A 16,781-nucleotide genomic window follows, 5' to 3' on the forward strand; every position below is an offset into this window, starting at 1 on the left:
AGATACCTTTAACTGCTTTGCCCCAGGACCCCCTTTCTGAGGCCCCGCTTTCTTAATTTTCTGGACTCATCAGCAGAACTCAAGACAAAGCCTCTATAATTACATTGAGGGAATAGAAGGGGGCATCATAAAAGAAATGGCTGTGTATGCTGTTTCCTTTCTCCTGAGAAGACAACGGGATGGATGACAATGATGTATCACTCGGTCACTGGTGCCTTTATCAGTCTCAATATCAAGATAGTCAGGTCGGGTGGGATGGCCCAGGAGTGGGTAGGGCATGGTGTTGACCCCTCCCCTCATGTGTGGAGTGGGCAGGGTCAGTGATGATACAAGAGGGGTCTTGTGTTGGGTTAGTTCTAAGGCAAAGTTAGTGCACATTTGGAGACGAGAGTAGTTTCTGCCCCACCTCTGTGAGGGTCATGAGGAGAGCTCTCAAATGTCTCTCGTTTGGAGGGATCCTGTCAACTTTCACCGGGACAGATTTACTAAACTTTAAAGAAAAAAAATATGGAATCAATATTGAAGTACTCTTAAGAAACAACCTGTATCTACTTTTGAGGCTAATTATTGTGCAATTATGTGTAATAAATAAGACATGTAGACCTGATTTATCAAGAATGACGGTAAACACTTTTGAAGCTAGTCACTCTAACATATTTAAATATAATACAGCTTGACATACATATCAGTGCACCACACATAGATAGGTGCTAGACAAATATAGGCATTTAGTTTGGCTCCAGACTAACATTTATTTTAGACTTCCTTAGAAAATGTGTCCGTTTTTAAGTTTATTTAACTGTGTTTTCTAAATAGAAAAATATGTGGAAAAATCATTAGACAGATATGTAGACAAAGAGTTTAATACTTCTACAGAAATATCTGTCTATAAACCTGACTAAATCTTAGTATGATAGTACATGCCATTTCACAAAGTGCTATGAAATGTTCTTAAAAGTAAAATCATACTGTTGACGTAACAAAACTAACAAGAAACATGGCATTGAAGTGACAATCATTGTAAGAAAGAGGACTCTATCAGCCAGTTAACAAGCAAGCTGACCAGGGCACTGACCAGCAGAAGCACAGCAGCTTCTCTGCTAAAGCATATTCTGCAACTAAATCCAGCAACAGCAGCAGTGGTGCCTAAAATCCAGACTCCACTCTGCGGTCTCTGATGAATAACCTGACTTTCCCCTGACTTTTTTGAATGAGGTTAAAACAGAGTGAATATAAAGTCAGCAAGTTTGCTTAACTGAATCTGCAGATCCAACAACAAAAAAACCTGCTTTATTTTCATTAGCCCCCTAAGCGCTAATCACACTCTCCAACACTTAATGAATAATATTATTATTGTTTTTTTTTTTGGTTTTTTTATCCTTTGGACAAATCATTTTCTTTAAGTCTCTAGCCTCAATTCTTAAGTAACCTTTTTAGTAATGAAAATAATTACATCCCCTTTGCTCTCTTTTCTTGGTCTGCCTGCCTGAAAGAAAACCATTCACTTAATTTCAACTGGCCTCAGGGATATCATGGAAAACTGAGATGTCCAGACAGGAATAACAAAAGCAAAAAGAAAGAGAACTGATATTTTCCCTTAGTTCATTTCAAATAAAGAGATGATCTGACGTTCCAGTTTGATGCTGGGCTGACAGAAGGCTATACTCACGTCTGTCTGTCAGTCTGTCACGTTATCAGGCTCCCAGTGGCAGAGTTATTATTGTTAAAACATGGTCCACCATTGTCAAAAAAATAAATGTTTCAATGCTAGACATTTTGTACATCGGTATCGGCGCCATGATTTAGTGCGAGAGGTCCCGGGTTCGCGTCTGCCCTCCGCCTGTGTGGATTGCCTCGCCCTGTGTGATGTGCCTGCTTGCGTTAACCGAGATCGCTACAATACTGTATAACCTCTCCCCCACTTTTTTTTTTCCTGGAACAGAAATGGCAAGTATGGTAGGGGATAGGCATTCATGCATTCTTCCAAGACGTAGTGACACATGCTCAGATTTACACTACATTGGGTTTACTAGGTGACTTGCCTACATTTTCCATACTTCTGTACAATTATGTCAAGAAACCAAATAACACAATATATTGATAAATTATAGTTGTGCTAAAATGACATGGAGCTGCTAACACCATTACTACTTTCTGAATCTTCAAACAATTCAATTTCCATGCTACAGGGATGGAAATAAGACTCTTATTGCACAGCAGTTTCACACATTCCAGAACTTAATACGTGCTTGATTAGCCCCAGTGTGAAGGTAACAAGCTCAGGTACGTCTTACTAAACTCATAGTAAAAACAAGAATGGACAAACTGTTCTGCATTTCCACCCTGTGCTGTATTTTATATCATCTGGGTCCCTTCTCTGTCTATAAATCTGGGGATGTTGAGACACTGGGGCAGGTGGAACTGGCAATGGCGAGTACTTACGCTCGCACTCCTTGACGTCGATGTTGAACTGCTGCAAGGCACCCATGGAGATCTGCTTCACCTCGGACTCCAGCAGCAGCTGCAGCAGGGATGTGGAGAGGTGCTTGCAGGCAGACATGCAAGCAGTCTGGGCCACTTTACCCTGCAAAGACAGGAATCACTTCATAAGCAACACAACAAATTGCACGCCACCACAGGCCTGGGTTGTAGCCATGAAAATACGAAAAGAAACGTAATAAATTAAATGACAAACATCTTCTAAAATTAATTAAATTACCTTCAGTTTTTTCTGCTAGCGGCATGTTACATGATACCACTCCTCATGCAACTGTGCCCTTGGAATACAAGTTCCTATGGAGGTTATAGGAACCAAAATTCTGGTGCTAAACTGACCTGAACTTAAGAAAAAATATCAAAACATTTGTGATTATGCTGGTAAAGATAATAGAGCTGTGGACCTAATCTATGTTTTTCACTACTAAATAATTAATTTCCAAGGCTCAAGGTAGACCTTGAATAGTCTCTGTAGGAACTGAAATTCTGAGTGCACAGTCCATTTTCTGTGTATTGTATTGAAATCAGCCTCAGGGAAAAGTATATGACCCATGACCTACATCCAGTGTAAGTACTTATGGATGGACAGACCAATGGAGAGGATCCTGATTTTATTTATATATATATATATATATATATATATATATATATATATATATATATATATAATCAGTCCTTAGAAATTCTGGCATGTGACTGGTTAAAACCTCATCACATGACCAAAAATAGATCCAACTATTACCCCTGTGACGCTGTTACGGTCTATAGGTTTTTTTGTTTTTTTTTTTCTTTTTACAAACTCCCTCAAATTATGTCCTCATGCTGAGCGTCCTTCCTCTTTTCACACAACAAAGCAAAATGGCATCTCAACCTCCTTGACAGCAATTTTGTGACATAACAGAAAATTAATTACAAAATATAATACAAAACAAAGATGCTTCAAACAATAAAATAGCCATAAAAAACTTTGCTTTCAGTGTTTTTTGACTTCCTAAAATTCAAACAAATCCAACTTGATGTAAATAAATACAACGCTCACAAACTCAACAGACTTTAGAATTCAATGCTGCAGTGATAAATTCAGATGGACAATTCAGTGCCAAAAAAACCTTAATAACTATGCGCTGTGGACATTAAGGACATTTTACAAGTTGCAAATAAAGACAGTGAAGAATCCCGCATTCCAATACAATGTTCACCGCTATGCTTACACAACTAAAGAGAAGGGAAAGGAGACACCATAAGGAACCGCTGCCACCTGAAGATTTAAAAAAAAACACCTTTACTTGTTTTATGTGCTTTATTATTTATTGCAATTTAGAATGTACTTCAAATGTTATTTAAATGCAATACTTATGAATTATCATGTTCATGGTATTTATTTATTGATGTTATTTATGTATTTGTTCTGTAACAGCTACATTTAAACTAAATATATAAAATCATATTTAGTACACAAACTTGCTTCACTTTCTTGACTGATTCAGAAAACAAATATTGACTGCAGACCTCGGCTCATAGTGGGAAACTAAAGGCCCCTCAGGAAGAACTATAGTTACCTCCAGGGAACAATGGCCTCAGCCTGCTGCTTTGGGTCATTATTGACCCCTGTTGGTAACTACAGTTCTTCCCTCGGGGGCCATAGCTTCCCACAACAAGCCTCCTCTCCAGTCCACATTTACTATATATATATATATATATATATATATATATATATATATATATATATATATATATATATATATATATATATATACATATATACACACACACACACACACAACACAGATTCTGATACTCTCAATAAATTGTCCTGAACAATTTACTAACCAATTTTCATAACAAATGGTTAATTAATTCTCTATCTACTATATTTAGTTAAACCTCAAATGGGTGACATCAGTATGTAAGGGCAGCTCCACCACATACGCAGCGAGGAATACTTATGTTTAAAGAAACTATAGCAGGAAACTATCGTCATGCTGGACCTCTTGGGACTTCACTGAAAATGAGACGTTTAGTCTCTGGGAGTAATTATCAGACTGGTCTCTTCCCTTGCTGGGTCTCCGTGAGTTAATAAACTGAGCTGTGCTTTATTACGACCCCCCTTAATAGAACAGACAGGCCAGTTCATCTGCAGACCCCCCCCCCTCCGCGGTCTGACTGCAGCGATTGTGTCAAGTAGACCATCATCTCCTGCACTTTCCCATTGAGTGTAATGCCTTGGATTCTAAACTATATCCACTGGAGTACCCCACTCTGTCCCCTTTCCTTCAAATTAAAGAATTTCCTCTCTTCTCAAATCTCATTTAGCAGGTAATAGGACACAGAGAAAGTAGACATTCTCCAACTCTGGAAGCCAAACGAACATGACAGCCCACTGAATTGTAAGTTATTATTATTTGTGTGTATGTAATCCCTGTCCACTCATTTTTCAAAACTATCTCTTTCTCTTTTCCTTTGGCCAAGCACCATATGCTGAATTGCTTAGTTTTTTCTGTAGACTAGGCTTATTATAAAATGGAGGGTGGGGGCTAGAGGCTGGGGGCTGGAATAGGGGGACAAGCTTTTCTTCTCTCTCTCCTGGAAAACAGAGAAACTGTATCTTTCTATTTATCCACGTGGAAGATTTGCAACACAGGTACTCATGCAAGTGTTTCCATATTGCTAAAGGAGGGTCGTGTCTTTTACAACAACGACCCCCCCTCCCCCACCACACATACACACACTACGAAAGAGGGTAGGTGACACTTCTTTACATAAAGGGTGGTTAGGGTATGACATGGTTTGCTGAATCATTTTTTATCTTTTAGAGCACTGACAAGGCAAAAAAATAGCTGCTGCTTTACTGAAATCCTTCAAGAGGTATCTGGATGCAGTCCTGGGGGTCACTTAGCTGAATGTTCTCATCCATTTGTACACTGACCACCATTAAGTGCCTTGGTACATATTAGAAAGAACTAGAAAGACAATAGAAAGAAAGAAACGCTGATGTACAGGTAAGTAAGCTGGGCTGAGTTGAGTGGGGGACGGAGGGGGGTGATGCTGGGACGCCAGAATCACCGTCAAGCCCTCTTGAGGTGTCGTGGGCTAGTCGATGAAACACCGAGTATTTTGTACCCTACTTAGCTCAATCCAGACGGTTGTCATGCTGATGCGCTGGGGAGACCGCACTATGGTTGATCCCCGGAGCCAGCATCGCAGCCGTTATGTGTGCTGATGCGCTAGGAAGGCAATAAGCTGATCCCTGGAGCCAGCATTACACTTCAGCCATCAACACCAGACAAAAGGATATCTACATCATCATATGGAAGGAAGCGCAAATGGATGGAGACACATATGGATCACATTAGTTTACTGTGAAGCTACGTCTTAGTTGGTGTTTATCTTGGCGAGAGCCAAGTTCAAATCAGCATGAAGTTTTAACATCTACTCTCATGTAATGGAAATCAATTAGTGCTGATGAGCAAGGTTAGCACTTGGATGAGAGATCTATAATGAAAATCCAACAATAGATGCCGGTAGGTGGCACACAGGATATTTTGGTGACCATTATTGCAGACACCACACAATTCAAATGTACAGGTTTCCTCAAAAACACCATAATATAACTATATAAAGTATACTATACACTTTGAGTATACTGACTGTAAAGTCTACTTTACAGGCACTAAATATCTCATATCACTGTTCCACAGAAGTTCATTAGTGTTAACGACTGTCAAATACCACTCAAATCTGTTGTCAAGTCTGAATCCTGTATGCCAAATTTCCCTCCTATCCCCGTAAGCGAGAAAGGGGCAGGTCTTAACTGCTGGTTCTGGATGCTGGCATGCAAACACTGGTATATTTGGTTTCTAGGGTTATATAAACACAGCTATGGAGCACTGCGCCGCAATCAGGCTCTCAGTGCGGCACATGTGCACTGCAGGCCTGCCGAATGCACCGTGCCAAAATCAGACAGCGCCAGAGCGACAGCAAAACAAGCTGCTGGCACGAGGAAAAGAGCATGGGGGCCATCACTCTCACTCCTCACAGAGGAGCATTCAAACCCGGGCCTCCGGAAGAGAACAGCTCCTGCATTATCGCACTGTGCCAAACCTTTATATTCTAGTCATCAATACTAATATATACTAATATACACACACACACACACACACACAATTTTTCTAATACATTTTTTGAAATTTGAAAACAGGTCTGTATGAACTCTATGGAGTTCGGGAAGTTGAGTTGCCAAAACTTGACCGGCCAAAAACAGATATATAGACAGGAAACATAACATGGTACAATTATACACACAGTATATAATGTTAATTTTAGCATTTCTTGTCCTATGCAGAACACCTCGATTCCCTTATGCAAAGGTACTCTACAGAATATGAACATTGGACATCTGGATACTGTTACCAGTTATGTGAATGCATTTTAAACCATGGAGAAGAGAAGCAGGATTTTGTTTTTGGACCCAGTAAGTGGGAAATCATTAAAAGTTTCATAAAACAGAACTTTTATACAACAAATGGAAGTTTTATTTATTAGCATGAATATGTTTTTACTTTTACTGTATAGTGCTGAAAACTGTTAAAAGTGTAAATTGCTTAAAATGACTTAATTATTTTACGTTGTAACGTCCAGCTGTCTTTATATTATGTTTGCAAAATCATTCTTAGTAGTACCTATTGCCAATACTGAAATATCAACTTAGTTTTTTCAATGTTAAGTTTTTTAGAAGTCTATGTTAAGCTTTTTTGAGTAGGAGTTCAGGAGCTACTAGTCACAATTAGTTTCTGGCATTTATAGGCAATGATTCACAATTAACTCTTGAGGTGTAGGGAAATGTTAATGATTCGACTGAATGTCAGAAACCAGTTTGCTGAAAGTGACTTTGGTATAACGGCCTTAGGCTTAGAATGTTGATTGATAAGGCATGTGCAAGAATATATGGGGGAAAAGACCTATGGTAAAGAATTAACCACAGTAACCTTATAAAAGAGAGTAGTTTGTGGTTGGTTGCACCTGCATGGATTAACAGCCGAGTAACTCATCTCTACTGCTGACAATTATAATTGATAAGACAACAGAAACCAACTATAGTCGCATAGGCTCTGAGCCTACTAGAGTATAAATACCAGGTATATACAAATGAGAAGCTTCCAATACCTCCAGATCATCAAGAACATCGGTATAGCATCTGAGGCTGTCTCTCCAGCGGTTGAGGTAATCTGATCAATTGCTTATCGCTGTTAATACTGGTGGCACGTACTGTATTTAAACAATAATGCTCAATGTATAAAGTAATGTTTGGCATTTGGAACTAACAAATGGTTCACATTGCTACAATTTGAAACATGGTGTGCTCTCAACGTTATAGCATAACAAAATAGTTAATTCCATGTTTACCTTAATTTTTAAACCTTACAGAGCTGTTTCCAGATAATTAGCACCAATAAATATAGCTTTTATCGTGGATAATGCCATTTCCACTGAAGCTATCCTAGACATCCCATACCACTTGCTTTCCCAAAGCTGGACTTCATCTACTTGGGGTTGCCAGAGTTTAATTCAGTGATCGTAATTACATTTGACACTGGTTTAATAAAAAGGTTACTATTTCCTTGTGCCTTAATAAGAGGAAATACATGAATAATGAATAGAATTACATTTACCTCTAACAACAGACTCATTCATTTTCATTATTAGCTTTCCACCAAGATGCCAAATCCAAAGTGTCCCCCTCTCATTTATAAGTGAAGACATTACCATATAGGTTGGCTGAGTGATTCTGCTTGTGTTCCTCATTAGGAAGGATATATTTATAGCAGAGCTTGAGGGATCATGAATTAGTATACTGGCGTCATGCAAGTTTGAGAATAGGTTAAATGTTTATATTAGTGGTTTTCAACCTTTTCATTTTAGGTACCAGTGTTTCCAGCAGGGACCACCAGGTGTACCAGTAACTGTGTGCAATCTTAAACGGTTGTTGTAAAACCGAGCCCTACCCCATTACAACCAGGTTTGTTGCATCTGAACTCACTGGTTTGTTGCCTCATTCTGCTGAATGGTTAATCTATGTAGTTGATGACTGCAATGAACTCAGCATGTTTATATTTGAAATGTTTTGTGTGGTGTGTATGGAATTGGTGACCGCACCTTTAACTGTGTACAGTTGTAATATGGGAAATAGCATGCTGCAGCTCCCATGCTCAGTGTCAGTGAAGTCCTGGTCTGACAGCATGTAACACAGACAGCTCTTATGATTACATGTTACCGTTTATTTTTCACAAAAAAACAATTTTAAATTGCAGTGAGTTCATTCTGCCATATCTATGGTATTAAATACACCACAGCAAGCACATTGTCATATATTTATGATATTAAATACACCACAGAAAGCACATTGTCATATATTTATGATATTAAATACACCACAGCAAGCACATTGTCATATATTTATGATATTGAATACACCACAGCAAGCACATTGTCATATATTTATGATATTAAATACACCACAGCAAGCACATTGTCATATATTTGATATATTTTCATTAGCACCAGGGGTGTCATTTGCTATTGGGCAGAGGGTGCAGTTGCTTATGCTCAGGTAAAATTATTTATACATGCTCTAAAGAAAAGGTACCACAGATTTGAAAACGAGATTTAGGCTCATGTTTCGATTTTAGATTCTTGTAATTTCTTTAAATTCCGGTTTTCTTTAAAAAATAATATCATTCACACAGCCGATCCTTTGCCTGATCGGGGTGAATAAGGCATTATTTAAATTATCAATAGTATTATATGGCATTGTTCTCTCAGAATATCATTTAAACACCAAAAAACATGGTGGCACATTGCACTAGTTTAGAATGGTACCGGAATGCAGAGCTGCTCTATCAACTCATCATTGTATTTTTCACAGTGGATCTGCAGTAAATTATATTAAGGTGGTACACTACAGTATTAGATATATTCTGGTTGACATTTACTGTTAGAATTACCATTTTAAAATATTACATTGCTTAGATATGAATTTTATGGAAAGAAATTATTAGGCAAATGTTGGTATTAATTCAGCAAATGAAAGGTTCTTTTTGTGCATGAAAGGGGTCAAAACAAACCTGCGTACATCTAGTGGGGATGAGAGATTGAGCGATCTTTTGGTTATTGTGAGCCAACCCGACAAAATAAAAACATTAGACTTACAGGCTGGTGTTGACAAATTTATATTTGATACAATACATATTTGAAATGCATCAAACTTAACTCGATGTTGTAAGTATGTATCAAATCTGGTGAGATGTATTCAGATGGACGCTCTAAAATAAAGAGTTAGACTGCATTCTTACCCCTGGCTTTTTGTAAAGCCCATGCAATACATGAAATAAAAGTAGTCTAATGTCACTAGCAGCGACTGTAAAACGATTTTTAAAAATGATGTTGTACTGCTATTTGATTACATTTATACTTAACTGTGATATCGGAAGCTGGCAGCAGAGCAATTCAGTTAGCGTTAAAGAATCTACCCACTTTTAAAACACAAACGTTCAGGAAAAAAGACTACCCTAACCTTACATACTTTATTATCATATTGTTGACAAAGCGCAGCACACTATCTCATTGTAAACAGGCCCAAGTTACAGTCCCAAGTATTTCTGTGCGTTCTGGTAACAGTACTCTTAATAACTGTGCCTGCTTCTTTGGCCAAAAAGATATCAGGCACTGTACGATTTGATTGGCAAAAGGTAACGCTGGATGATTGGAGTTCACAAAGATAACTTATTTCAGCTTAGTACGGCAACCTTTTCACTTCCTTTTTTGTTTAATTGTTGAACCTTTTGCCTTACTAAGTTTCCAGGGCATTTTGTTCATGGCATGTGTGCAATACACAAACCTTAAATGCATTTTTATTTTTCACTGTTCTTGTTCTACATTTCTTAAATACAGCTGTTCATTTTAAGTAAAATTGCACACAACAGTGCTTACACACATTTGGTCACCATAACAACTGTTGCAAGAAGACGAAGATTACCTGTAATGTGGTTTCTTCACAGGATAATGAACGCCACACAGTGAGCTCCTGGTCTCCATGTTGCTTGGTGAGGAGAAACAAACTGATCTCTTACCCAGAGATCATTGATGTAATCCTTTTCAGTGCCAAAGCCCATGTCACTTCCTCCATAAAAGCCCACGTCATAACCAATCATTGTCCAAATTTCAAAAATAAGAACAGTAAAGAAAAAGAGGGGAAAGGAGGGTGGGATATAGGTTTGTGGAATTCATCATTCTACGAAGAAAACATACTACAGTTAATCTTCGTCTTCCTATCTCGTCTGATAAACCCCACACAGAGTGAACAGAGTGTGTATTTCAGAGCAGGAGTCAGCGACGTCATCCGGACCGGCCTCTTGCAGGTAGAGAGTACAGCTGATCGCCTGTTACTGTGCTTGTCGCGGTACCACTGTTACACATTTCTTACAGAAATAAGAAATAATGGCAGCTGATAAGTGTAGGCAAGAAATTTCTTTCTTTTTTTTCTCTCTTCCCGCTGTGCAGGAAAGCATACTAAAACACTCCCACAGGGAAAGATGAGTGTGTCCTAGTAGAGCATTGGAATAGCCGGTATAAAAACTATTTTGTCATCTCGTCTTGCAGTTCTGATCCAGCATCTTGTGTTTAAGGAGGATGACCATCTTTGTCTGGTTGTAGTTGGAACAATGGAGCTCTTGCCTTCTGTGCTGGTGATCTCAATATCTAACACACTTGAACACAGATCCCTGCTACAACTGAGCAGGACACCACATTGTCCACCGGAGTTGAGGGGCAGCTACATAAATGAAGCATAACTAACTGAAAGATAGAAGGGCACACACAATTATTTATATATATATATATATATATATATATATATATATATATATATATATATACAGCTCTGGAAAAAATTAAGAGACCACTGCAAAAGTGTCAGTTTCTCTGGTTTTACTATTTATAGGTATGTGTTTGGGTAAAATGAACATTTTTGTTTTATTCTATAAACTACTGACAACATTTCTCCCAAATTCCAAATAAAAATATTGTCATTTAGAGCATTTATTTGCAGAAAATGACAACTAGTCAAAATAACAAAAAAGATGCAGTGTTGTCAGACCTCGAATAATGCAAAGAAAATAAGTTCATATTCATTTTTAAACAACACAATACTAATGTTTTAACTTAGGAAGAGTTCAGAAATCAATATTTGGTGGAATAACCCTGATTTTCAAGCACAGCTTTCATGCGTCTTGGCATGCTCTCCACCAGTCTTTTCACAAAGACAAATCTGCCCGATTCCAGCCTTGCTGAAGCACCCCCAGATGAGTCCAATTTTCAGCTTTGCCCAACACCTGGTCGTCTAATGGTTAGACGGAGACCTGGAGAGGCCTACAAGCCACAGTGTTTCGCACCCACTGTGAAATGTGGTGGAGGATCGGTGATGATCTGGGGGTGCTTCAGCAAGGCTGGAATCGGGCAGCTTTGGCATGAATCAAGCCAAGTACAAGGTTGTCCTGGAAGAAAACTTGCTTCCTTCTGCTCTGACAATGTTCCCCAACTCTGAGGATTGGTTTTTCCAGCAGGACAATGCTCCATGCCACACAGCCAGGTCAATCAAGGTGTGGATGGAGGACCACCAGATCAAGACCCTGTCATGGCCAGCCCAATCTCCAGACCTGAACCCCATTGAAAACCTCTGGAATGTGATCAAGAGGAAGATGGATGGTCACAAGCCATCAAACAAAGCCGAGCTGCTTGAATTTTTGCGCCAGGAGTGGCATAAAGTCACCCAACATCAATGTGAAAGACTGGTGGAGAGCATGCCAAGACGCATGAAAGCTGTGTTTGAAAATCAGGGTTATTCCACCAAATATTGATTTCTGAACTCTTCCTAAGTTAAAACATTAGTATTGTGTTGTTTAAAAATGAATATGAACTTATTTTCTTTGCATTATTCGAGGTCTGACAACACTGCATCTTTTTTGTTATTTTGACCAGTTGTCATTTTCTGCAAATAAATGCTCTAAATGACAATATTTTTATTTGGAATTTGGGAGCAATGTTGTCAGTAGTTTATAGAATAAAACAAAAATGTTCATTTTACCCAAACACATACCTATAAATAGTAAAACCAGAGAAACTGACAATTTTGCAGTGGTCTCTTAATTTTTTCCAGAGCTGTATATATATATGTATGTATGTATGTATGTATGTATATACATACACACACATATGTTTTAAACCACTTTGATAAATAAATAAAAAAAAAACAATAAGCCAAAAACGCAAATGCCTATACTTCCTCCGTAACCAAGCAAATCCAAGAGAAATTTGGACAATGATTGGTTATGACGTGGGCTTTTATGGAGGAAGTGGTACGGGCTTTGGCACTGAAATGGAATACATCAATGATCTCTGGGTAAGAGATCAGTTTGTTCTTCCTGACCAGGTAACATGGAGACCAGGAGTTCACTCTGTGTGGAGTTTATCAGACGAGGTAAGAAACTTGGGTTCCCTTATTCTGCTGGTGTTAATACCTCTCGGCACTTACAAGCATTTGTATTCCATCAAATTGTTACCGTGCTTCTCGCACTTCAGTTTATGAAAACATGTGATATGTGTTTTGTTTACAGACCAACATCATGTCGCATTCATTAATATTGACACAAGCTATTGAAGGGAGAGGCAAGATTCATGTGCCTAACCCCGAAAAAACTGTTGTCAAAACGTTTTTATTGTTGCATTTGCAACCATTTTAGCCACAGTCTGGAGCCCTGCATCATAATTTCAAATTTCTGTGATTCAGTGGTACAAACAGATTGATATATTACAAATCAGTGCATGCAGCGGTGAATTGAACAACGCACCCAAACTGAAACTGCTGCACCGGTAGTGTATAACGCAAAACTTACAAGAGACCTCCCGTTTCTCAAATGCCGTTCTTGGGTGTTTCGCTTGGGGCCCCACATCAATGCCAGCAGTTTGCTGTTGCTTCAGAATGTGCTTTCTTTTTACATTCAGGCCCAGCTCTGCCACCATCATCGGATTTCTTCAAAACTATCTGGCGCGAAATGCACACTACATAGGTGTACTGCCAGTTTGACACATACCACTTCGCTCGGAGTGTTTGAATTTTTTTCTCCCATATGCACTACATTTTTGTGTCTTTCTGAAAACGGTGAATACTAATATTCTTTTGTTCATTTGCCAGACTGGAGCAACCAGCTACAACACAAATACAAGGCATTTTATTATATATAAAAAAAAATTGGCCTCTCTGTGAATGTCAATCTGTCTTTTGTTCACCTTCTCCCTCTGTGATGTCACTACCGGTATCCTGAGGCTGCTTCAAAACCGAAACAGGAAGTTGTGTCCGTCACATTAAAATTTGCATTTTATTAAAAAACTGTGTCAGTACCAACAATTTAAATCTCTTTTGGGAATACTTGTTAGTCATACATTATGTTTCATAAAAATTGTTCAGAGGGTGTCATTGCCACTTTAAGCTCGGGGTAAGTCTGGCTGCTCTTCGCTGGACTCCCTTCAAGTTCACAAGATCCTTTTTGTATTGCAGGGGCCAAAACTGAACATTAAGTGAACCAGTGCATTACACAGTCTTGTCAAAACACCCTTTGATTTGTTTACTTTACATGGCTGGTTTCACAGACCCTGATTAGTAGTTATCTTGGATTATTTTACCTAATTTAACATTAGCTTGTCCAAGATTAGTGCTAATCTAGTTTTCTGATGTTTTAATTAAGATTTATAGCAGGCATTCCACAAAACTAAAACCCGAAAATGAGAATTTGTAAAAGCAAACAGGCTCCTTTTTCAATGGTGGCTGTAAAGAGGGAAACTACCTCGGATGTCATTGTGTCAGACAGGAACTATAAGGCTGGTGTGGCCAAGGTTTCCAGACCCTGATGTACCTCATTATCTAATTTTACCTGTTAAACCTGGAGTGAAATGACCCTCCAGGACCGTGACTGGACACTCCTGCTATAAGGCAAGCCGTGGAAGCACCATTCTGGGAAGCAAAGACATGTTTGGCCAGTCCATGGGCTGGTTTTATGCAGAAAGTACAACTGATCACAGTGGCATTCTTTTTAAAGAGGCAGTGTACCATAGTGTATGTAGTGCCCAACTGCAGGGATTGTTTTTACAAAATTATACACATAAAAATATTTTAAATTTTTAGACAGTTGCCTGTTACCGACATGTACCCTTGGCAAATGCTTTTCCAGAAGCCAGCAACTAAACTGACAAACAAATCGAACAGATCAAACCAACTGGTTTCTCCAGCCTTCAAGGTCGTCAGACTGTTGCTCATGTTTGGCAGCCAACAGGAAACTCAAGGCAGCCAGTCTGTTTGATCTAGAATTGTGCTTTGACCCCAGACATCCACTCAAAGGACGCCCCACATCCAGGAATAGGCGAAATTGAAAGACATCAGTTCAAAAGACCCTGACCCACGTCCCCCACCACCTCCCCACTACCGGCAGTCAATCCAAACATCTTTGGGTCAATCAAGATAGAGGAAATTGAGCATGAAATAGTATAATTGTATTTATATATCCAACCCTGACTGATAAATTAAAGTTCTCAGATCACAGGAAACAGAAAAATTAGGAGGCTAATAAGACCGGTGGTATGATTTGTGCTGCCAAATGAAAATAAAATAAAATAAAAAAAGGCTGTGCATTGTTCACAGTAGCACATTTGTTTTCAAGCTCTGGACAAGTATGTTAACAATTAGCCCAGGGCAGGGGGAGGGGGTTTGGGAGCCAGGCTTCATTAATTAAGAAACCGGTCCTCAAAGCTCTCATTAAAAAGTACTCAACTCCAAACGGCTGTAAAAATAAACACCCATTAGTCTTTGCATAGAAGCTGACGATGGCATGTGTGTGTATACATGTAAAGAGAAGAGAATGGTACAAACATAAATCGAACACTGCTGCATGGCTGTTTGTGTATGTGTGTTGTGAAGGAGGCTGACCTCTGGCTCTCAAAACATGGATTCTAATCTTTTCAAAGATGCTACGCAGGGCTGAGACAGGCCAGCACATGCACATTGTGCTCTAGGAGGTGGTGTTCATGGCTATGCAGTCAGATGAGATGTTACACTGAGATCCTGGGAGCTGCTCAGTATTTTTAATTCCCTGGATAAACTCCAGCAGAGATCTCATATAAAACACAAACCTGAAATGGATAAATTACAATAGTTCAGTGTTGCTGCTGCTGTTATGGAAGAATAGTGGAACTGTCAGGAGGCAGGCTGCAAGGAAGGACAGTTATGCAAGTTTCTAAAATAAAAAAATATATAAAAAAAACGGAAATACACAAAGAGATGTGCAACCATATTTAAATTAAAGACCAACATGTCAACACGGTTAATAGCTTTTTTACGTACCTATGCATGCCCTTTTAGTGGATCTGGCATAGGGGCCAGTGTGGAAAAAATATCGCTCCAGACCTCAACCTTAACTGTAAGCCAGCACGTCAGTGTTGCAGAGGCTTCAGTGCACAGTGGCATTTTGAACATGCTTTCCCACAACCATCCTTAACTAGTCTTTTACAGAAGGGATTTGAAGACAATGTTGCCTCCAGCTGCCTGCTGGTATAATTAGTAAGCACGTCCAATAACGATCTAAGCTAGGTGTAGGAAAGTTAAAGCCTGCTGCAATCATGGACGCAGCGACCTTGAAGTTTAAATGTTAAATTTCTATTTCAGGGAACTAGGGTTATGATAATAACCTAACGTTCCCTTTCAAGTATGAAATGTAACCATTACCGTATGGGCAAGTGTACCAAATCCATCACAAGGGCAATATTGCAGAACGATTGGAATGCTACAAGGCTAAGCCAAGAGGATGCCTTGTGCGTTATCATACGGAACCCAATTAACAAATAGCCATGGCTAAAAAACTGAGGGAGAAACTCACCTCTACGCCTGTGTTGTAAGGGTCGACTGGATACTGCCCTTAACACTCTAGTTCCAAAGCCAGGGTTTTGAGGATCCACGACACTTAGGCTGTTTCCACCAAGACAGCGCCATTAGACAGTGACGAGACACTGTCAATAGGCGGCCGCGGTTCAACACGGGCTGAAAATCCCTGCTGTTGAATCAGGCCTGCAGAGGTTGCATGCGCATGAGACTCAAAAGAAGGGTCTGGGAAGCTGCTGTCATCAAGCGCAGAAGTCTGCACTCTGTTGTCCGACAGAGTGGACAGCATGGACTTGGAGTCCAAGCA

The 16,781-nt window shown here is 39.2% G+C and overlaps 1 protein-coding gene across 2 annotated transcripts in view; it reads right to left on the bottom strand.

Annotated features, from left to right (window-relative positions):
• exoc6b (exocyst complex component 6B) overlaps positions 1–16,781 on the bottom strand; it is a 222,834-nt gene that overhangs the window by 74,214 nt on the left and 131,839 nt on the right. For both annotated transcript variants that reach the window (XM_059003718.1, XM_059003723.1), the window contains one exon: positions 2,443–2,584. In XM_059003718.1, coding sequence (XP_058859701.1) covers positions 2,443–2,584 — 142 coding nt within the window. The remainder of the gene's footprint in view (positions 1–2,442; positions 2,585–16,781) is intronic.

The sequence above is a fragment of the Acipenser ruthenus genome, chromosome 2, assembly GCF_902713425.1.
Source record: "Acipenser ruthenus chromosome 2, fAciRut3.2 maternal haplotype, whole genome shotgun sequence".
Taxonomy (NCBI): Eukaryota; Metazoa; Chordata; class Actinopteri; order Acipenseriformes; family Acipenseridae; genus Acipenser; species Acipenser ruthenus.